At 40.4% G+C, this 22,695-nt stretch overlaps 1 protein-coding gene across 1 annotated transcript; it reads left to right on the forward strand.

Annotated features, from left to right (window-relative positions):
• Window positions 1-2,869: 2,869 nt before the first annotated feature.
• On the forward strand, window positions 2,870-22,695 carry IDO1 (indoleamine 2,3-dioxygenase 1). The gene is made up of 10 exons (XM_079779642.1): window positions 2,870-3,030; window positions 9,028-9,123; window positions 9,238-9,354; window positions 12,137-12,255; window positions 13,260-13,274; window positions 15,642-15,741; window positions 16,280-16,397; window positions 17,950-18,001; window positions 18,455-18,603; window positions 22,201-22,695. The coding sequence occupies exons 1-10, from the start codon at window positions 2,938-2,940 to the stop codon at window positions 22,542-22,544; spliced, it is 1,203 nt and encodes a 400-aa protein (XP_079635768.1). The 5' UTR covers window positions 2,870-2,937; the 3' UTR covers window positions 22,545-22,695.

The raw sequence follows: 22,695 nt of genomic DNA on the forward strand, positions 1-22,695 counted from the left end.
CCTCCTCCTCCTCCTCCTCCTCCTCTTCCTCTTCCTCTTCCTCCTCCTCCTCCTCCTCCTCCTCCTCCTCCTCCTCTTCCTCTTCCTCCTCCTTCTCCTCCTCCTCCTCCTCTCCTCCTCCTCCTCCCCTACCCCTCTTCCTTCTCCTTTAGTGAAGCCAGATAAATATTTGTCCATTTTATTTATCTTTTCAGAACAAGCTCTAACTTTCATTGATTTTTCTATTGTCTTTCTATTCTCTATTTCATTTATCTCTGCTCTGATCTTTCTTATTTCCTTCCCTCTACTACTCTTAGGCTTCATTTGTTCTTCTTTTTCTAGTTTTTAGAGGTGTTTAGTTTTTGTTTTTGTTTTTCTGAGATTTTTCTTGTTTCTTTATGTAGGCATTTATCACTATAAACTTCCTTCTGATAACTGCTTTTGCTGCATCTCATCAATTTTGGTATCTTATATTTTCTTCTTTTGTCTAATAGTATTTTTTAATTTATCTTTTGATTACTTCTTTATCCCATTGGTTGTTAAATATTGTATTTTTGTTTTCTACTGTACATTGTAAATTTGTATCTGATTCACATTTTTAGTTTCTCTACTGAGAAGGTATATCTTTCAATAAGTTAATGAATGCTCACATTTACCTCATGGAAGATGGTTATAATATGTATCCTATCAGGATTGGCACCTGTTGGTTTTCTTTTCCACTAACCTTTGGTCATATTTCCCTGGCTTTTTAATGTTATGCAATTTTGGATTATAATACTGTGATGCGAGGTTCTAAATTCTGTTAAAATCCTCTAGAGAATGTTGATATCTTTGTTTGTTTTAGCATGCTATTATGCTGGTTAGGTTCTGACCACAAGTTCTGTCTCATCTATCATGTAGAGTAGTTTCAAAGTCAGTTAAAAGCCTTTTCTGGGCTACTTCTGTCTGTTGGGTACATGTACCACTCAGGATTTAGTCTAGGATTTGGGCAGTTATTTAATTGTAGTTCAGTTCTTGAAGTTTACTATTCTTCTTTGGATCTGTTCTGTGTGTGCTCAGCTCAGTATAGAGTCCAGAACTTATGACAATTCACAGTAGAAGTAGGGAATGTCAATGTTTATTTCTCTTTTCTTTGTGATTTCTCTCCCACTCTTGGATGCTACACATTTTTTTTTTCCAGTTTCACTGTTCATAAAGTAGTGTTAACTCGGTTTTAACTTTCTGTAGTGTTATGCAACTCTGCATGGTTGAATCTGGTTATTGCTGAATAAAAATTAAGATGAATAAAGAATGAGGATCAGTTGAGAATGTACTTCAGAAATACAAAAGATCTTGAAGTTTGAAGATGTTAAAAAGTTGGAGATAAAATGTAGAATAATGAAGTATTATTATTCCTGCAGTCAAATGTAGAATAGATTTATTTAAGTAGTTGTATAAGTAGAGTCAAGAAAATATTTTCAAGACAAGTTTCTTTTAAATAAATAAATCCTCAGAGATTTTTATCCAGGCAGAAAAAGTTCATTACATGCCTCTGTCTAGACTCACCCATAAAAAAAGATGATTCAGGTTCAAAGAATGAACACCATAGAAATAACCACTCATTTTCAAATTCTCAATATTTCATTGATATTTTTGGCTTTCCTATCAATATGGTAGGTCAACATTTTATTTATTTATTTATTTATTTATCCATTCATCTATTATTTATTTATTTTCTCTTGGAACTGGTTTCAGTAGTAGCAGCCCCATGGATGATTCGTTTTAAATATGTGAGCCATTGTGTTCTCTTTCCTGTATAATTTCTGTTTTGGTTTCCCTTACCCTTATCATAAAAAGACCATTTTCCTGTAAATCTTCTTCCTTAAACACCTTAATGTAATAGGGAAGGACAGAGTGAGAACTATTCCTAGAACATAGTCATACAGTAATGGACTATTAAAAGTTATTCCTAGTACCAATAAGCTGGTTGACAAAACGGCATTGTCTCTTAATGTACTGAACACTAACTCCTCTTCTGCTTTTGATTATCATATGGAATGATATGGCTACTGCTTTTGCTTCTGCTTTTTTAGCAAGATTGAAACACTGACTGTAAGTGTCCATAGACCTTCAGACACCCTGAAAGTGCGCATCAAGCCTTAATTTACATTTTGAAAAAACAAACACACACCATTTTCAAGGCAGTTTAGCCCTCCTTTCAACTTTTAACAAAGTATTCAAATGTAAAGACTGTTGCCTCATCAGTCCCTAGAAGTCAGATATAGTAGAGATGGAGGAAAACCTGCCTTAAAACGACTTATTAGGAATATGGAGAAGGAAAAACTTCATCATCATTGTGAACACAGAGCAAAGACTGGGTAAGAAAAATGGAAAGGTAAAGAGGTACTATCTTTTTAAGTTTTTCATGTGCTACCATTTTTTCCTGCTTCAGAGTCATTAATAGTTCAGTATAGTTCATGGCTGTTGAAACAAGACACTAATATGTTCAAAGAACCCTGATAGGCTAAAATAAAGCCAATGACAATAATAACTAAATGATAGTTTAGGACTTTAGTCTTGGTCCTATTTATCATTTTAATTCAGAAATTTAAAAGATTCCATAAAATAAAAATGTTTTCTTCTGGTTACCAATTTTCATGACATTTTAAAATTTCAATTATGTCCATCCTGACTTCCCCTATGGCAGTAAACAGATTATATTCCCAGTGATAAAGATTTGACATAAAATATAAATGTTTAGTTTCTTTATATTGTGAACAGTGGTGCTTTTGTGATCTTATTGTTTATCAAGTTGCAAATAAAGAAAATGGAAAATGAAACTATTCCTCCAAAAGTGGAAGTAATTTCCTACTGCCTACGTGAAGTGGTGTGGTCAAGAGCTATGGCAACCTCTGTAATAAATAGATGCTCTGAGACTTCTCCACAGACTAAGGGAGGCCAGAGAAGTAGACTGCAAGAATGGCACATAAAGCATCTCCTATGGAAAGCTCTTTGGAAAATGTTGAATACCATATAGATGAAGATGTGGGCTTTGCTCTACCAAATCCACTGGTAAGAAATATGGCAAAAATATTCTCTTATTATTACTTACCTGGATAAGCTAATTTCTATTTAAATAATGTGGATTAGTAATTTATGCAGAACAAATGGATAAAGCAGAGTTTTTACAAATGGGTCTTACTTGACTTTCTTAAAATTTTCAACCTAGAAATTTAGTCTTAGATGTACTACTTATCTTACACAGATACAAAGGGTGATGAGATAAGGACACAGTAGAAGTATTTTGGTTTAATACAATTGTGTTTTGAGAGTGCATTTTGAAAAAAAGAAACACACAGTAATGACTGATTCTTGAGTCAAAAGAATCCCTTTTCTTAGCTGGTATACCTTAAATTGTACAAAGTGTATGTTTATACTTTGATTAGGTTTCTGAGATGGCACATCTAACAAATGTGTTGCATTAATATTACTTATTGTTACTAAGCATAAGAGTCAAAAGAGACAGATCTAGCTTTTAAAAAAATGTTGTTTTGTCTACACAGACTCATAGATAAAGAGCAGGCAAATAGCTCTGTGTGGGGGTGAGGAGTTTGGGGTTGAGAGGTTGAGCCAAAAAGGAAGAGAGAGAGAGAGAGAGAGAGAGAGAGAGAGAGAGAGAGAGAGAGAGAGAGAGAGAGAGAGAGAGAGAACTCATCGACATAGACAACAATGTGGTGATTGAGGGGGTAGAGGAGGATGGGTGGAGGTGGAAGAGGGCATAGAGGGGATAAATGGTGATGGAAAAAATAAAATAAAAAATTTAAAAAGTTTTGTCTACAAAGTGAAATGCAGGTCATGTTTACCTTAACAACTACATTTCCCTAATTTGTGTTCCAAAGACTGCCATGAAAGCTATCTTATCATCAATATTTTTATTGTAAAATATTTATGTTAACATTTTAACGCAAGTTACAAATATTGACTTTTCCGTCTTCATAACCATCCTAAAATGTATGTTGTTATTAACCTGATGAGAAATGGAAGCTGTGCATAATTTAAGTAATTATCCAAACTCACAGAGCTAGCAATGGCAGGGATAGGATGTGAGCCTAATCCCTCTGGCTCCAGAGTCCATGATCTGAAAACCATCATACTCTGCTGACTCTCTTAAGAGAAGAGATAACCAAGCATGCTTCCCTTCCTCACCCCCACTCTTGGATTTAACAAGACAGTGAGATTCCAGGAGAGTATTTCTAGGAACCAGTTACATGTTGCTACAATAATGTATGACAATATGTTCCTGTTTGTGGCTCAAATAGAGTCCATGCTTTAGAAAGCACCTTTAAATGCAACAAACACATTTTTAGTCAGAGTTTCTAATCTAACTGTACTTGAAAAAAATATCCCATAAATTTCTTGTGTAATACAGGCAAATCCAGAGCAAATTCTTCCTCCCAGTCCATTTTTTTCCTTCAGATTATTAAGTTAATTTAAGAATACGAAATATGGCTTTTAATTTTTATTGCTAAAAACATCTAGATAACTTTATATTTAAAAAAACAATTCTAGTCAGACTTGCACCCTCCGCATACAAGCATACACAAATTATGAGACTGTACTTATCAATGGTACAATTTAAAAAAAATCTTTTTTAGAATCTACAAAACCTCATATTTAGTCCTCCTCACCTCCCACAAAGAGTCAGTTCTCTTAAAAAATAAAACAATCATGCTAATTATAGAGACCTCCAGAACTGATTCCAAGGGTTAAAGCAAAACCCCAAACAAAGGCAAAACAAAACTCTTCCTGAGCTACTTGAAAAACAATGCTGCTACTTGAGATGCTCAGGAAGTTAGATTCAATGATCTGAAACTTACACCCAAAAATTAAGGGTTGCTTTATGTTCTTTACTGAAGATATTTTCTGCAAATAAGAAGCTCAAAAACTTCATTCCATCTCTTCTAATCAATAAGCTTCCTATTTCAAAGGAAAATAATGTCTACTAATTCCATGTGGATACAAAATACATTCTCTAATCTAGCATAATTGAATGGTCCTCTTGTTATATTTCATTTATTTAGATCATGCCATTTAGGCATCCTATGAACCAGAAGTATATTATTGATTGAATTTCACATTTGTTGAAATTTCTATGAAATATTACACTAATCATGATATGTAACAAAAAATGAATTTCTGTTATCTGGGGAAAAATAACAACCAATAATTTTGGTGTGCTATGCAAGGAAACACACAACAAAAATATATATGAATACTAAAAACATGAGAGCACAGCATATTGTGGTTAGGGAGAATTCAGAGTAAACAAGAGAGGTGACTCACTAGCAAATATATTGCATAGATCTTTCTTTTCTAAAAATCTGTTCTAACAGATTAGGACTCACCAATTGTCTGCAGCCCCTGAAATTGTTTGAATTTTATAGTATACTAGGGGCCTAGTGCACAAATTTGTGCACCTTGAAAGGAACTGTGGGCCATGAGGCTGAGGTGGGCACAGGGGTGAGTCTTGGTCCATCTTCTGTGCCCCTACCCAGACCTTCCCGCTGAGGCATGTTTGCCAGCACCCCTGCTCCCACCACCGCCGATCCCACATGCTGACGGCACCAGTGCCGCTCATACCCGCTGACAGTGTGGAGCATTTGGGTCATTGCCAGCAGTGGGTGTGAGCAGCAGCTGCTGCCCTGATCGCCCCTCAGAAGCAGGGGGAGGTGGAGAAGCCCTCAGAGGTAATTGGGACCAGCACCGGGCAACAGCAGCAGGTGCGAGTTGCAGCAATTGTGCTGGCTGCAGGTGTGGCAGGGCTGGCACCCGCAGTGGGTGTGAGCAGGGGCTCCAGTGCCAGCAGTGGGTGTGAGAGGCAGCTGCCAGCCCTGATTGCCCCTCAGGAGCAGGAGGAGGTGGAGAAGCCCTGAGGGGCGATCAGGGCTGGCAGCCGCTGCTCGTACTCACTGATGGCACCGAGCAATCAGGGCTGGTGCCGGGTGTTGGCAATGGGTGCGAGCGGCAGTTTTGGTGCCAGCAGTGAGTGTGAGTGGGGGGCTGGCGCTGGCAGCAGGTGAGAGCGCTGGGTGGGACAATGGTGCGTGGGACCAAAGACTTTTCAGTAACCACCAGAGGTTTGCCCCGATGACAGTGACCAGCACCCCACCTTGGTCTGGTGCCCCCACTCACCTGCTCCACCATCCCACCACAGCTGATGTCTGCCATGTTAATGCCATGTTAATTGCTCTGCTGCCTGCTGCCAATGCCTACCATGCTCCACGCATGCCCCCTGGTGGTCAGCACATGTCATAGTGACCGGTTGCTTGGTCTATTTGCATATTAGTCTTTCATTATATAGGACTAGAGGCCCAGTGCACAAATTCGTGCACAGGTGGGGTCCAGCCAGCCTGGTCCCAATCAGGGCAGATTGGGGCTGGGCCTGTCAGGAGGAGGAGATGGCAAGAGGTTGGCCAGCCAGCCTGCCTGGATTAGGGCCCAATCAGGGCCCCCTATCAGGGCCGGGTCAGCTGGGGGAAGAGGCTGCAGGTGATTGGCCAGAAGGCCCTACCCCCGAATGGGGTAAATGGGGAGTGCCGATAGGGGGCCAGCAGCCTGGGGGAGGGGCCATGGGAGGTTGGCCAGCTGGCCCTGCCTCTGATCATGGTGGGGGGTGGTGATCTAGGGTGGGGATAGCCAGGGGAGGGGCTGTGGGCCAATCAGGATGGTGGGGGCCCATCAGGGGCATGGCTGGCCAGAGGGAGGGTGGGAGGGGGTGTTTGGCCAGCAGGCCCAGCTCTTGATCAGGATGGGAGAGTCCGATCAGGGGCAGGCTGGCAGGGGGGCGGGGCCACAAGGTTGGCCGCTGGCCCCCCTCCCCTGATTGGGCCAGTTCACCAGCCACAGTGGGCATCACAGCGACTGGTTGTTAGGTCGTTATGGCCAAGAGTGCTCCATGCACCTCCTGGTGACCAGTCATTTGGTTGTTTTGGTTGTGACACCTCTTGGCCTTTTATTATTATGATTAGAGACCCAGTGCACAAAATTTGTGCACTGAGGGATGTCCCTCAGCCCAGCCTGCACCTCTCCAATCTGGGACCCCTTGAGGGATGTCTGACTGCCAGTTTAAGGGGATTGGACCTAAACTGGCAGTCGGACATCCCTCTCACAATCGGGGACTGCTGGCTCTCAACCATTTGCCTGCCTGCCTGCCTACCTGCCTGATTGCTCCTAACCACTTCTGCCTGCCTGCCTGATCACACCCTAACCACTCCCCTGCTGGCCTGGTCATCCTTAACTGCCCTCCCCTGCAGGCCCAGTCACTCCCCTGCTGTCCTGGTCACCCTAAAATGCTCTCCCCTGCCAGCCTAGTCCCCTGCAACTGCCCTCCCCTGCTGGCCCAATTGCCCCCAACTGCCCTCCCTTGCTGGCCATCTTGTGACCACCTGGGGGCGGCCATCTTTTAACCAAATGGGGGTGGCCATCTTATGACCACATGGGTGTGGCCATATTGTGGCCACATGGGTGTGGCCATATTGAAACCACATGGGGCAGCCATCTTGTGACCACATAGGGGCGGCCATTCTGTGACCACATGGGGTGGCCATCTTGTGACCACATGAGGTTGTGATGGTCAATTTGCATATTACCTCTTTATTATATAGGGCTAGAGGCCTGGTGCATGAAATTCATGCACTGGGGGTGGGGGGGTCTCTTAGCCTGGCCTATGCCCTCTCACAGTCTGGGAGACCTGTGATTGATCACCCTGCAGAGGGAGGCACCACCCACCCAACACACTGCCACTGGCCAGGTAGCCTGGGCCTCCCTTTTTGAGGCAATCATGGAGCTCCCCGATTGATCGCCCTGCCAGCCGGTGGCCTGGGCCTCCCTCTGTGGGGCGATCATGGAGTGATGGTGGGGCCCTTCAACCAATTGCATCACACTCGCCTTGGCTGGCCTGGCACCAGTGGGTGTCATAGTGTGGTCATCTGGATGGTTGTTCCACTGTTCAGCCGTTCAGTCGATTTGCATATTATGCTTTTATTATTATAGATTTGTCTTCTTGTTTTATATTTCATTTATAATATTAACTTTGTTTTGCAGCTCAAAAAGTCACCCATGTTAGCTTGACTTAATCTCTTAATTTGTACTCCATCCCCAGAAGTCAGCATTGGTTACACGAAGGGCATGTCTGGAAGTAGCTTAATGAAGAAGAGATAGGATCAGGGCATATGGGGAGTTGTCTGAGGATCTGAAATTCATTTTAGAGTGTTTCCTAGGTCTTTTGCTTCTATGTTTCTCTTAAAATAAGATTATAAATATGATAAGATTCAAGGAGACACTTCCATTTGGGTTTTATTTGAACTTTTTGAGCAAAAAAAATGAGCCTTTCATGAACCAAAGCAGGATATATATGTCACTTCCTATGTGTCCAATACTGTGAAAAGTCTTATAGGAAAAATAGATTTAACAGCATGATAAGACCCTTTCCATCGGGTAGTAAGATGTAAAAAGTGCATGGGCTGTTGAAAGATGGAAACAAGCTTTAATCATAATGAACTCTATATACAAAACAAGTTCGTAAACTGCCCAAGCTTTCATATTCATGACATTGACACAACAATGTTTTGGGTCACTACAATAATTAAATGAGAAATTACTGAGCGAAGTGTCTAGTCTACTACTGATATTGAATAAATCTCATTTTTCTTCTATTTAAAAAAACAAAATCTAGCTGAATAGAAAACAATATCAGTTATTAAAACATTACTTAAAATGGGAAAGGTAAATAATACATAGGGTTCATAATTGGGAATATGAGAGTAAAATGCAGTAGTCAGGAAGCTTTTAGAGGAACTTTGGAGGTGACCTTTGAAAAAGAGGCAAATGAGAGTACTTGAGAGAAGAGGGGGAATGCAGAGAAGGTCTGATAGAGCTAAACAGGCAAGTGTGTGTTGGGGCTTCATTGAACGGAATTGATTTAAAGTCAAGACAGACTATCAATGGGAGACAAAACTATTTTACAATAATATCCACTGGTGAAAAAATGTCTTTTTTTTTTTTTTTAAGGAGGAACTACCTCACCCTTATGATGCCTGGATTTCCATTGTTAAAAATCTTCCTGTCCTGATTGAGAATGGTGAACTACGTGCAGAAGTCGAGAAGGTTTGAGTAACTATTACATTGGCCATCTTTCTTATAACTTAATATTTTTTATTTGTTTTTGGAGATATAGTATCATCCATGTTGATTTGAGTCAACTTCTTCATTTATTTTCAGTTACCAATGCTCAGCATCAATGACCTCCAAGGACATAAGTTGCAGCGCCTTGCACATCTGGTCCTGGGGTATATCACCATGGCATATGTGTGGGGCCGAGGTGATGATGTCCGTAAGGTATGGAGATTTTATATTTCTTTTACTACATGAAAAATTTACATCCAATTTACATTTTTACATGATGTAAAAAACATTCAAAAACTATGACAACTGCATTTTGTGAAGCTTGAAAAATAGAAAAAGAGGTAAACAAATTATTCACTGACTTTGTAATTTCAACTGTGATCATTATTGAATTTTTAGTGTTTTACTAGTTATAAAACAGTTACTCCATTCTATGCAAATACATATATATCCTGCTTCTTTCACTTAATTTATATTGTAAGCATTTTTTTAGTTACTGTACTATCATACTAGTCATCATTTGAAATCACTTTATAATTTTTCATTAAGTTTATGAACTTTATTTATTGAATCTGGTATTGAAAAATACTTTACTTGTTTTTAGTGTTTTACCATTGTAATGTGATTCTATAGTCAATTCATTACTTTTGGGAGATATAAAAATTATATGGCTATTCTTGGTTAATGCTAAAATGCTATCTTGCATCTTTCAAGAACTAATTCAAATTCCACTTTCTTGAAGCTTTTCATGATCATATCAACCTCACCTGTGCACAAATTTGTGCACCAGGCCTCTAGTTACATATAAAAAAATATCCATAATGCAGCATCAATAATACAGTACAGCATATTCTAGGTACAGAAGTATGATAGTCCAGAGGAGTTAAACTAGAGGTTGATATGATCATGAAATGCTTCAAGAAAGTGGAATTTTAATTAGTTCTTGAAAGATTGGGTAAAGCTTATCCACAGAGAAGGGGAGCAGAAAAGAAAGTGAGACTAGAAAAAAATGTGTAGACCAAAATGTACATAGCAGAATAAAAAAATAAATAAATTTACCAGGCTGGAGATCAGAATTATAAAATAAAACATAGAAATGTATTTTATAATGTATCTAGTTTTTGTGTGTCATATTATGTTGAAAGAGATATTAGGAACTGGCAATAAAAAATACATTAAAAAGATTTTAAAAATTTAAGTAAAGAAATTGTAGGAAGGATAAAGTAAATGGACAAAAAATAAGCTACATCAATATAAAGCCCATTTTTGCTAGAGAATTGGCAAGAAATCATCAATTGAGTTTCTTAGCAGTTATCTGAATGTCTATAATAGATTAGGATGTGTATGAACATTTCCTTTCTTTTTCCTAAGTCATTTCAAATTAATTATTTGATTAAATGTTTCCCCCTTTGTTCCCTTTTGATCTTTTCTCTAATTCAGAGAGGGACATGATTTATTTCCTTTTGAAATATGTGAAAAGCACTTGCCAAACAGAATGTTTTAATTCTCAGTGGCACAAGATCTGCAAAGGGAAGCGCACATCCAATTGTTCTTTTAATAGTCAAAGATTCAATTCTAACATTTTTGTTATTTTCGTTAAATCATCATTTCCAGATGTGTTAAGCTAATCTGATGCCACTTGAATTATAGCTCCTATGATTTTCACAGAACTGTGGAGTGGGCTACATAGTCATACCATCTCTACTACTGAAGTCCCTCTACCCACTGTGCCAGATGGGCCACATATCCCTGTCCTTTGCCTGTTAGATATGCTTATTCCAACCATAGGCTGTGATGATAAGAATGACTGTAGCCGAAACCGGTTTGGCTCAGTGGATAGAGCGTCGGCCTGCGGACTCAAGGGTACCAGGTTCGATTCCGGTCAAGGGCATGTACCTTGGTTGCGGGCACATCCCCAGTAGGGGGTGTGCAGGAGGCAGCTGATCGATGTTTCTCTGTCATCGATGTTTCTAACTCTCTATCCCTCTCTCTTCTTCTCTGTAAAAAATCAATAAAATATATTTTAAAAAAATGACTGTAATTATTACATGGGGCCATCTAATTATCAACCAAAGTTGATAAGAAGTCAGGTGACGAAAGATAAAATATCAGCTTCATGACTACTACAGTAGTTGGAGAATGTGGCTTGAGTATGTGGCAACCATGGACCTGTTGAGTGCATTTACCCATCAGGATCACCCCCATGGAGATAGAAGCTTTTTACTATGTGGCCCAAAACAGAGCAGAATTCTGCAAGTAACAGGTTCTGGAAAGGAAGAGTTGAGGGGAAAAGGAGGCTGAGCTGTAGTTTCACTCCCAAACTCAGCACTTAAATAAGCTTCTGAGGAAGGGTGAGTGAAAGAGTTGAGAGAAGCCAAGAATATCACTCCAGTTGACATATTTTGCATCGAAATATTAAACAAGTGTAATTCCTCCAACCAACACAGGTAAGCATTCAAGGCCAAGCATTAATGCCACTCTATGAGGAGTTTTTCTAAGAAATCATCCAGTAGAGGGTTTCTGTCAGCACTGTGCTCTAAGAGTAGCCGTCTTCTTACACTTTTAGTATGTATGATATCCAAATGCCTTAATTACAAATGACTTTGAACTTCTTTGAGACAATTAACTATCTTTGTATTGTGGATGGATAAAGAGTACCTTGCATAGAGTAGTTGCCAAACTGATATTCATGGGATGGATAAATGAATGAATGCAAATAACTCACAGGGTCATTAGACAGTCAAGGATACAGCCATTGTTCTCCTTGCCCTCTACCTCTGTTTTTCTCTATGATTAGATTATGACCACATCAATGCAAATCTAAAACCCAAACTTTTGACAATTAACTGGGACTAAGTTATGAAATGAAGATGAGAAATTACATTTGTTTGTTTTCAAAGTGCCATTCTATATAATAGCTCATATTTGGCACTCAGGAAGCAGAAGAAAAGGTAAGGCACTTCAAAGTCAACACTAAACATTATGTTTTATTTAGGTCCTGCCAAGCAATATTGCTGTCCCTTACTGCAACATCTCTGAGAAGCTGGGATTGCCTCCCATCCTAGTTTATGCAGACTGCGTCTTGGCAAACTGGAAGAAAAAGGATCCCAGTGGGTACGTAAACAGTGATTATATTAAAAGCGAAAGGAGCACATGCTATTTAGATCAAAAGGGGGTTAGTCATTGGTTTAATTTTTGGCAACACAGCTTTCTTCTCTGTTTGGGGGTAAGGTTGCTTTGGTGTATCTATAACCACAAATGTATTGTACATATATGAGAGAGAGGTATATAATTAACATGCAATGAAATGCACAAATCCCAAGTGTTCAGTTTGATGAGTCTGTTATAATCACTTGTGTAACCCTAAAAAAGATACAGAATATTTCTATTGCCTCAGGAAATCCCTTTGTGGCTCTTTCCTTTCAATTCCCTTCTCCAACCCCAGGTAAATATATTCTGATTTGTCATATCAGAAGTTAGTTTTCATTGCATTCTATAGTGATGAGATCATAGAATATGCAGTCTTTGTGTCTAGATTCTCTTGATTAACATGTTTCTGAGAGTCTACAAATTTAATTTTTAACCATCAAGTTGAGTTTAAGAGTCAACATCTTCAGTAGTAGAAATGGCAATGGCTGGGTTTCTTAGAGCAGCCTGCTCAGAATTTAGGCCCTTCCTAACCATTTAGTGTTGGGATCTGTTACAATAAAGGGATAAGAGAATTGTGGTACCCCATGGTTCTGTGTGTATATCTACAAAACAATATTTTACACATGGGAAAGGCCCAAAATGAAAGGACTTGATCTAGGAAAGATTTTATTAGTTAAAACTAGTTTGACTTTTTACATGTATTACATATTTAATTTTAATGTTCTTATAAAATCCTAATGTAGGTGTTTTTAATGACTACTTGAAAAATATAAAAATCAGATTTTTATCTGACTATGTCTTACATTTAGTAGTACAATTAAACCTAATAACAATAGTTTTATAATAGACATTAAATTTAATAATAGTAGTATTAAGTCTAATAACAATAACTTGAAACCATTTGATTTTTAAATTGGTTTTCTTTCTCTCTTCTGATTGGTCCATTGCTTTATTGCTGCTTTCATAAGGCCCCTGACTTATGAGTAAGTATTTGATTCTTATTTTAGTCTAAGAATTATTTGTTATTTAAAGTGAATATAGGTTTATCAATATCTTCCAAATGTATTTTTTAAAGGTCAATTTAATTCAGGCAAAAAGTAATTCAAGTAATTGTTTAAAGATCAAATAATCCAAGCCCTGAATTATATCTATGACTGTGGTGTGACTGGCTATTTGATATTATAGCTATAGCTATATATGAAAGTAATACTTGAATATATATATATATACACACAAACACACACACACACACACACACACACACACACACACACACACACACATATGTAATTACTAGGTCTAAATACAAAATGCACATACATCTCTGTACCTATGACTTAATGAACTCATTGGCCAGAAACATTAAGCTGTTCTTTTTGACCAAATCCTTGCTTTATTTTTATCTATATACTAAGCAAAGGCTAATAGCTAGGGAAATAAGGTAATTGTCATAGGTATAAGCATGCCCTTATGAATGGGGAGGAAAAGAGACATGCGGAAATTATGTAAATTGGTGTATGATTAAGAGAAGAGGCAAGAAGATAAAGTATCAGAAGCTCCAACCAAATAAAAGTGATGAAGGAGGAATCTCTATATTTAGTTATTTAAGCTGAGCCCTCAAAAATAAGTAAGAATTAGCTAGAAGGAAAAAAATAATGAGAATGTTCATAGTGGAGTATAAAACAAGAGTGAGGATAAAGTAAGTGTATCCTATATAATAAAAGCCTATATGCTAAGTGTCCAGTAGTCCAGTCATCTGTTCAACCAATCAAAGTGTAATATGTTAATGATATGCTAAGTGTTCAACTACTTGCTATGACATGCACTGACCACCAGGGGGCAGATACTCTGACTGGTAGGTTAGTTTGCTGCTGGGGGTCTGGACAATTGGGACTGAGCGAGATGGGCCGGACATGCCCTGGAGGCCTTCCGAATCCCTCCCCAGCCCCGATCGTGCACCAGTGGGGTCCCTCTGCCTGGCTTGCACCCTCTCACAATCCAGGACCCCTCTGGGGATGTCAGAGAGCCAGTTTCAGCCCAATACCACAGGCCAGACCGAGGGACTCCACTGGTGCATGAATTCATGCACCGGACCTCTAGTAATTTGTATAATTTGTTAACCAGTGTCACCCCAATCCTATCTAATAAAAGGGTAATATGCAAATTAACCATCACTCCATCACAAACATGTCAGCGCCCATAGCCACAAGATGGCAGCACCCAGTCCTCTCAGCCCTGCCAGAGTCCCCTAGTCCCGATGGGAGGGAGGGTGGCCACTTAGAGCGAGCAGCGTGAGCAGCCTGGCAGAATGCTTGTGTCATCGCCCCGGCGACAAGGCAAGCATTCCACGCCTGGCCGTGGATGGGCCTCTGGGCCACAGAGAGCCTCTGGGCAGTGGGCGCAGAGCGGCCAGGCCCCACAGAGAGCTACTGGTGCACGGATTCGTGCACAGGGCTACTAGCAAATTCAATAAAAAGGAAAAAAATCTTGGCACATTATCAGAACTGAAGGAAAGCTGGTGTTACTGATAAATGAATGGTGAAAGTAATAGTATGAGAAAGAAATGAAGAAATAAACTTTAAAAAAAGATTATGTGGATTTTTGGCTAGCATAAGAGGTTTAAACAGTATCTTAAAGTAAATGGGAAGCTAGAGAATGTTTTTAAGTGAGAGGATATTATCAGTCTTACTTTACAGATAAGAACACTAATGCAGAAACAGAAGGAATATCAATGCTCAAAGTAACACAGCAAGCTACAGAGTGGTCTAGCTTCAGAGATCATGAGTTTAACCACCATGAAACTCATGGATATACAGATACTGAGACCTGTTTACACCAATACAAAACTTCAATCAGAAAGAAAATAGGGTCTATTCAGTTATTTGAATTTGTCTGTCAATTCCTTTGTAAGGCATATAAACCACTGAAAAATTGAATCAGATTCACAGATAAAAACATGGATATGAATATAGTTATTTAAGCACAAAGACTACTTCTTAAAATTAGACCGCACAGATATTTCTGTAAACCCTGAGGTTGTGTATGTGTACACATGCATGTGAAAAATTAATGCAATAACATAAATGGTCTTGGAATTTCTAGTTCCAAGTTCTAGAATGGCATTTCAAGTCCCAGCTTAATCTTTTGTTAATGATATGATCTTAGACAATGGACTTAACATTAATATTCCTGACTACATATTGGACATAGTAAAACCTATAATACTTATCTCACAAGATTATTTTGAAAATAAAACAAGACAAGTAAGAATGTTTAAAAACTGGAAAGTAGTCAACAAATATACCCATATTCTTGCTACACCCTTGACTTTTTGGATTTATTTTTCTTAGGAACATGGACATTCTGTTTTCATTTCCTGGAGGGGATTGCGGTAAAGGATTCTTTCTGATTTCTCTATTGGTGGAAATAGAAGCTGCTTCTGCAATAAAAGTATGTCAATCACCCTAGAAAATTTGTATCTTAATTCATATAAGCAGAGAAATCACTTAGTAACTGAACTCTTTTATGTATGCATAAAGTGACTTTACACTGATTAAACATAATATTTGATTATTTAATTTGAGGTAAAGGATCATCTGGCAGTAACAAATATTTTATTTATTTTTTGTGCACTGTGTAAAATATAAAATGTAGGAGCCATATATTTAAAATCAAATTTGAAACCCCAATAAGAGGAATATTTTTAATGCAACTTACATGGGAACTATACCACTTAGTGACATAAATCTAATGGTTATAACTATTAGAAATAGAAAGATATAAAACTCTATAAACTTATCTCTAAATAACAAATTCAGAAAGACAAGACCATGCTTAAGGATACATAAGGAAATTAATCAAACAAGTGGAGAGTACTCAGCTCAAGAAAGAAGTGCAAAATCCCAAGTTTAATATAGGGATTAAGACTTAGGAGGATTTTATTCCATGCTGTTGTTTGATGCTAGAAAATCTTTTGTCTTTTTTTAAGGTCATTCCAACTATATTCAAGGCAGTACAGAATCAGGACCGAGATACTTTGCAAAAGGCACTGGGTGACATAACTTCTTGTCTGCAGAGAGCCCTTGAAGTGTTTGGCCAAATTCATAGTAAGTATTCCATGCAATGTGATGTTGTAGGCCTCCTACAAATGTTTCTTATTATCTAAGATATAGAGTTGTTGACAAAATGGAAACAGAAACACTCTCAAGTAGTGAGTGTGCTTTCATTTTATTGCATCTCACTAAATCTTTATATTTTTCAACTGGTAGCTTTTATTATGCTCATAATATAGAGAAGGGAATCTAAATTCCGAGAGACAAGATAAATGATCTAATATTACATAGGTAGTAAATACTGTAGCCAGAATTCCAAGCTGCATCTATTTTTTAAAAAAATTTAAATGTTTTTATTTATTTCAGAGAGAAGAAGGGAGAGGGATAGAGAGATAGAAACATCAATGATGAGAGAGAATCATTGATTGGCTGGTTCCTGTATGCCCCCCACTGGGGATCAAGCCTTCAACCAAGGCAAGTGCCCTGATGGGGAATTGAACGGTGGCCTCCTGGTTCATTGGTTGACGCTCAAACACCGAGCCACACTGGCTGGGCCAAACTGTATTTAACTCAAAGAACCATCCTTACCTCTCATTAAAAACCTTGGAGAAAGTTGTCAAGGGTTCAGGCTGTTTTAAATTCTGAAAGACTTATCTTCTGCTTGATAGGAGCTCTATACAAATTCTGCTTTTTCACAAATTAAGTAAGAAACAACAAAGAAAACCATTGAACTCAAAAGTAATTGCAAAATTAATGGCTACAAAACAATAATGACCAAAAAAGTATGTAAGCATACTTTACAGGAGGAAATTTGCGCTCCTGGGAGGCCTTAGCAAAGATGTTACTGTGTCACTGGGATTTGAGTTACTGCTGAGTGGTCCTTGATGAGAAGACTGAGCCTCAAATCAGAGACATTAGCTGCCATAGCTAGTTTTGCTCAGTGGATAGAGTGTCAGCCTATGAACTGAAGTGTCCCAGGTTCGATTCCAGCCAAGAGCACATGCCCTGATTGCGGACTTGATCCTTCAGTCTGGGGTGTCCAGGAAGCAGCCTATCAATGATTCTTTCTCATCACTGATGTTTCTATCTCTCTCCCTCTCCCTGCCTCTCTGAAATCAGTAAAAAATATATTTTTTAAAAAAATCAGAGACATTAGCAAGTTTTGTGTATGTGTATAGGAGGGGAGACAGGGATGTGGTCCATAGGACTGTTGGGATTTTTGTTTCTTATTTTCTTTTTTGCTGAGATCTGTTTGTTTCTTTATGGAAGTAGTTTATCTGTTGTGTTAGTAAGCACATGAAGTAGCCTTAAAGAAATGCTGACAGTTTAATTGATCTGAGGGCAAGTGGTAGGTGGATCCAGGCTTTTGCACACAAGCTGTGTGCTAGCCCTGTGGTAGGACCCATTCAGGAAGCACAAGAGATGAGTGGGGCTCACCTGGGAGAGGGCAAGTGAGTAAGAGGTTGTCCTCAGGGGCTTTCTCTCCAAACACTGACATGCCTTTCCTGTGGCCTCTACTAAAATCTACTGTCAGGTGTATAAAATGTCTTCATTTACCCTTAGAACGCTGATGCTACTTAACTAAACTCATTCTATCTTTTTACAGAGTATGTGGACCCAGGCCTGTTTTTCACTGTTCTTCGCATATACTTGTCTGGGTAGGTAGCTTTATGCTTGAACTTTTTTCTTATGTAATTAACACAAAAAATACGTAAGTACCCACTGATGGTTCCCACTATCCATTGTGTTTAGAAAACATCTTTTTAATATCTTAAAATATGTGTTGTAGACAAAGAATAGACTATTCTCTCTGTTAATACTTGGCTAGGTATATGCTGGAGTATGGGCAGAAAAGCTAGTCATTTTAAAGAGAGAGGAATGATCTTTGCTAGTGCAAAGGTAGGTTCCATTCATAGAATACTCAGGCCAAATTTGTTCAAAACCGTGTTATTTATTATTCTCACAGATGCACATGGGTGGAAAGGGGAATATGGAAGAAGAAGATTGAAATCTATCTGGTGTCACCGTCTATTCTTCCTCTATTGGAAGACTTCATATCTGAAAATTTGGCAGTTAATCCAAATAATGACTTCCTTTCCTTCCTGACCTAGCTGGAAAGGCAATGCCAAGCTTCCAGAGGGGTTACTGTATGAAGGCGTCTGGGACACCCCAAAAATGTTCGCTGGGGGTAGTGCAGCCCAAAGCAGCATCTTTCAGTGCTTTGATGTTCTCTTGGGCATCCAGCATAGTTCTGATGAAGGTGAGTAGAAAATTCCAAATAATAATCATCTCTTATATTAATAAAATAGTTTTTAATATCTAAAAAATTACCTGCTCATCAACATTTTACCTGAGCTTATCTGGTACTCTTAGGAGAATCAGTAAAGTAGAGTTTGTGTTGCCATCATCCCATTTCACAGATGAAGAAGCAGAAAGTTAAAGAGGATAAGTGACTGGCTCCCTGTTAACCAGCTACAAAGTACTGAAGCCAAAACTCAAACCCAACTTTATCATCCTCTTGATCTTAACCTTTAAACATATATTTATAAAGCTTGATTGATTATGGTAAAACCTATATCACAGGTTCTGAAAATGTACAATCAGATTGAGAAAGAGAAAGTCACCTGCAAATGAGATAGGACTGTGAGTAGAAATTGGGGAGGTGGAGTCTTCAGTGATAAGAAGAGGATTAACACTACTCTTATTCAGCCATCCTGCTGCCCCAGCAATCCAGGGGCCATGCTACCCAAGTTAGAAGATAAGTCGCATTCATTATGCTCCTTCTAAGAACTTAAAAGAAGGACTTCTTTCTACTTTTCTCTTTTTTCCTAATCTTATATTTAATAGGGCTAGGTGAAAATATGCTTTTTTTCTTAGTTCATTCACTTATTTAAAATTATCCTTTAAACTTCCTTGGACTTGGTTTCATAATCTGTCAAGTACAAATTATATATATATATATATATATATATATATATATATATATATATATATAACACTGTCTATATCATTGACATCTTCAAAGGATCAAATAGAGTAGGAAAGTGGGAAAGGAAGCACAAACAAAAATCGATGTTGCCCAGGGCACAAAATTTGTGCATGGGTAGGGACCCTAGGCCTGGCCGGCAATCTGGACCAATTGGGACCTTATGGCTGCTGGCCAAGGCCTTCCTTCCAGCTGCCAGCTTAGGTCTTCCTTTGTTCCACGCCACCCCCTGCTGGTCAGTGCACGTCATAGTGAGCAATCAAACTCCCAGTCTCCCAGTCAAACTCCTTAGGGGACACTCTGCATATTAGCCTTTTATATATATATACTAGGGGCCCAGTGCACAAAATTCTTGCACTGGGGGTCGGGGGTCCCTCAGCCCAACCTGTCCCCTCTCACATACTGGGAGCCCTCAGGGGATGTCCTACTGATGGCTTAGGCCCGCGTCCCACAGGGAGTGTACCTAAGCCACAGTCTGGCATCCCTTTGTGGGAGGCAACTGGGCTGATAAGGAGAAAGCACCAGCTCCATCACCCCGCTGCTGCAGCCACTGCCAGTCACCACAGCCACCAAGGTGTTTTCATCAACACGGATTCTAGTCCCTTCACCAAGAAAAAATGACAACTTTCTTTAGGCATTTTCAAGATGTGTCTTTCATAGGATATGGATTTCTTTATTTATTTTTTATCCTCACCTGAGGGTATGTTTCCACTGACTTGTAGAGAATGTGGAAGAGAAAGGGAAAGACAGAGAGAAACATTTTGATTGGTTGCCTCCTGCATGAGCCCTGATCTGGGCCCCAGCCAGGGAGGAGCCTGCAACCTAGGTACATGCCTTTGATCAGAATCAAACCCAGACCCTGCTGTCTGCAGGCTGAGGCATTATCCACTGAGTCAAACCGGCTAGGGCAGGATATGACATTTCTTAGCCTTCCAGCAGCGGACTTTCATTTTTTTCTCCAGAAGTGTGGTGGAAAAACCTTAGATCACCTTTTTGGATTCTTATTATCCAAGTTACTAAGAATATTACCAGTGGCATACAGGAAGCTTAGCCAATGTGCATTCAGAAAAGGTGTTTCCTCTATAGTTCACACCAATGGAGGGCTGGGTCCTGCCCAGGCCTAAAGCGTCTGGCCGAAGCTTTAGGCCTGGGCAGGCCTCTCCAGCTCCCTCTGATCACCGGATCAACCCCTGCCCAGGCCTGCCCAGACCGAAAGCCTCTTGGGCAGGAGCAGACCCCCAGCTCCCTACAATCAATCGCAGGGGGTCCGCTCCTGCCCAGGCCGAAAGCAGACCCCCAGCTCCCTGCCCAGGGATCAATCGCAGGGGGTCCGCTGGTATACCAGGCTGAAGCAACACCCAACTCCCTGGGATCGATTGCAGGGGGTTCGCTCATGCAGCAGGCCGAAAGCCTCCGCTGGAGGCTTTTGGCCTGGAGCCGGAGCGAACACCCAGCTCCCCGCTTTTGATGGATGGTGGGCGTGGCAGACACCCAGCTCCTCGCTCTGATTGGATGGTGGGCATGGCAAGCAGACCCCCGGAGGCTTTTGGCCTGGAGCCGGAGCAGACACCCAGTTCCCCGCTTTCGATGACAGGGGAGCTGGGTGTCCACTCGCCACGCCCACCATCCAATCAGAGCAAGGAGCTGGGTGTCCGCCACGCCCACCATCCATCAAAAGTGGGGAGCTGGGTGTCCACTCCGGTTCCAGGCCAAAAGCCTCCAGGGGAGGCTTTCGGTCTGGTGCCAGAGCGGACCCCAGTTCCCTGCAATCCGTCACAGGGGGTCAGCTCAGGGTCCCTATGTATGCAAATTAACCACCATCTGGGTTGGGTTTATTTGCATACTCGCTCTGATTGGCTGGTGGGCGTGGCTTGGCTGGTGGGCATTGTTGGTGGGCGTGGCTTGGGCGTAGCGAAGGTGCGGCCAATTTGCATATTACTGTTTTATTAGGTAGGACTAGAGGCTCGGTGCATGAAATTTGTGCACGGGGGTGTGTGTCCCTCAGCCCAGCCTGCACCCTCTCTAATCTGGGACACCTTGAGGGATGTCCGACCAACCGTTTAGGCCCGATCCCACTGGGATCGGGCCTAAACAGGCAGTTGGACATCCCTCTCACAATCCAGTACTATTGGCTCCCAATAGCTTGCCTACCTCTGCCTGATTATCCCTATCCGCTTCTGCCTGCCAGCCTGATCACCCATAACCATTCCCCTGCCAGTCTGATTGACGCCTAACTGCTCCCTGACTGACCCAATTGCCCCTAACTGCCCTCCCCTGCAGGTCTGGTTGCCCCCAACTGCCCTTCCCTATAGTCCTGTTTCCCCCCAACTGCCCTCCCCTGCTGACCTGGTCTCCCCAACTGCCCTCTTCTGCCATCCCGGTCACCCCTAACTGCCCTCCCTGCTTGGCTGATCACCCACAACTGCCCTCCCTTGCTGGCCTGGTCTTCCCCAACTGCCCTTCTCTGCCAGCCTGGTCACCCCTAAATGCTCACAACTTCCCTCCCCTGCAGGCCATCTTGTGGTGGCCATCTTGTGTCCACATGGGGGCAGCCATCTTTGACCACATGGGGGTGGCCATCTTGTGTCTGTAAGTGATGGTCAATTTGCATATTACTCTTTTATTTGATAGGATGTGTATGTATATATATGAGTTTAGCTCATCGGGCTTTCAAAATTAAGTATATTTTACAACTGCCATTACTAGTAAGAAGACTAACAGCTTTCTAGCAGGATGGTTATAAACTCATTGTCCTATGCCACACCGTTGGCCTGTGATCTTCCACCCACTGTGACCTCCCTCTGCCCTTCCTCCCTGGATTGTGGAAAGCTTCAGTTTCTCTACTAATTCATCTTTCATTTGTTCCTTCAGCATCATCTGCTGAATTTCTCCAGGAAATGCGAACATATATGCCACCAGCTCACCAGAAATTTCTTCACTCATTAGAGTCAAAAAGTTCAGTTCGTGAGTTTGTCCTTTCAGAAGGGGATGATAACCTACAGGAAATTTATAATAAGTGTGTGGATGCTATGGTTTCCCTGAGAAAGTACCATTTGAATATAGTAGCTAAATATATTGTGATTCAGTCCAAAAAAACTCAATCATCTGAAGAGCCATCAGAAGCAGTAAATAAAGGAACTGGGGGCACCGATGTCATGAAATTTCTAAAGTCTGTAAGAGATACAACTAAGGCTTCCCTATTGAAGAAAATGTAATCTAACCCAAGCAAGGGTACATTTTGTCAAGACAAAGTATGTCTGTATGTATTAATGCTACTCATTTTATCAGACCCACAGATCAATATGTAGAAACTTCTTGATACTACATTATAAAAAATTTCAAAATAGTTTTTCTGATGTCTATGAA

This window comes from Cnephaeus nilssonii (genome assembly GCF_951640355.1).
Source record: "Cnephaeus nilssonii genome assembly, chromosome: 8".
Taxonomy (NCBI): domain Eukaryota; kingdom Metazoa; phylum Chordata; class Mammalia; order Chiroptera; family Vespertilionidae; genus Cnephaeus; species Cnephaeus nilssonii.

What these genes read in the sequence shown, in the direction of transcription:
- IDO1 (XM_079779642.1), top strand. Translation starts at nt 2,938, where the DNA reads ATGGCACATAAAGCATCTCCTATGGAAAGCTCTTTGGAAAATGTTGAA. An exon ending in GAGGTGATGATGTCCGTAAG is followed by an intron (nt 9,355 to 12,136) that starts GTATGGAGATTT and finishes TGTTTTATTTAG; the next exon opens with GTCCTGCCAAGCAATATTGC. An exon ending in CCAGCATAGTTCTGATGAAG is followed by an intron (nt 18,604 to 22,200) that starts GTGAGTAGAAAA and finishes TTGTTCCTTCAG; the next exon opens with CATCATCTGCTGAATTTCTC.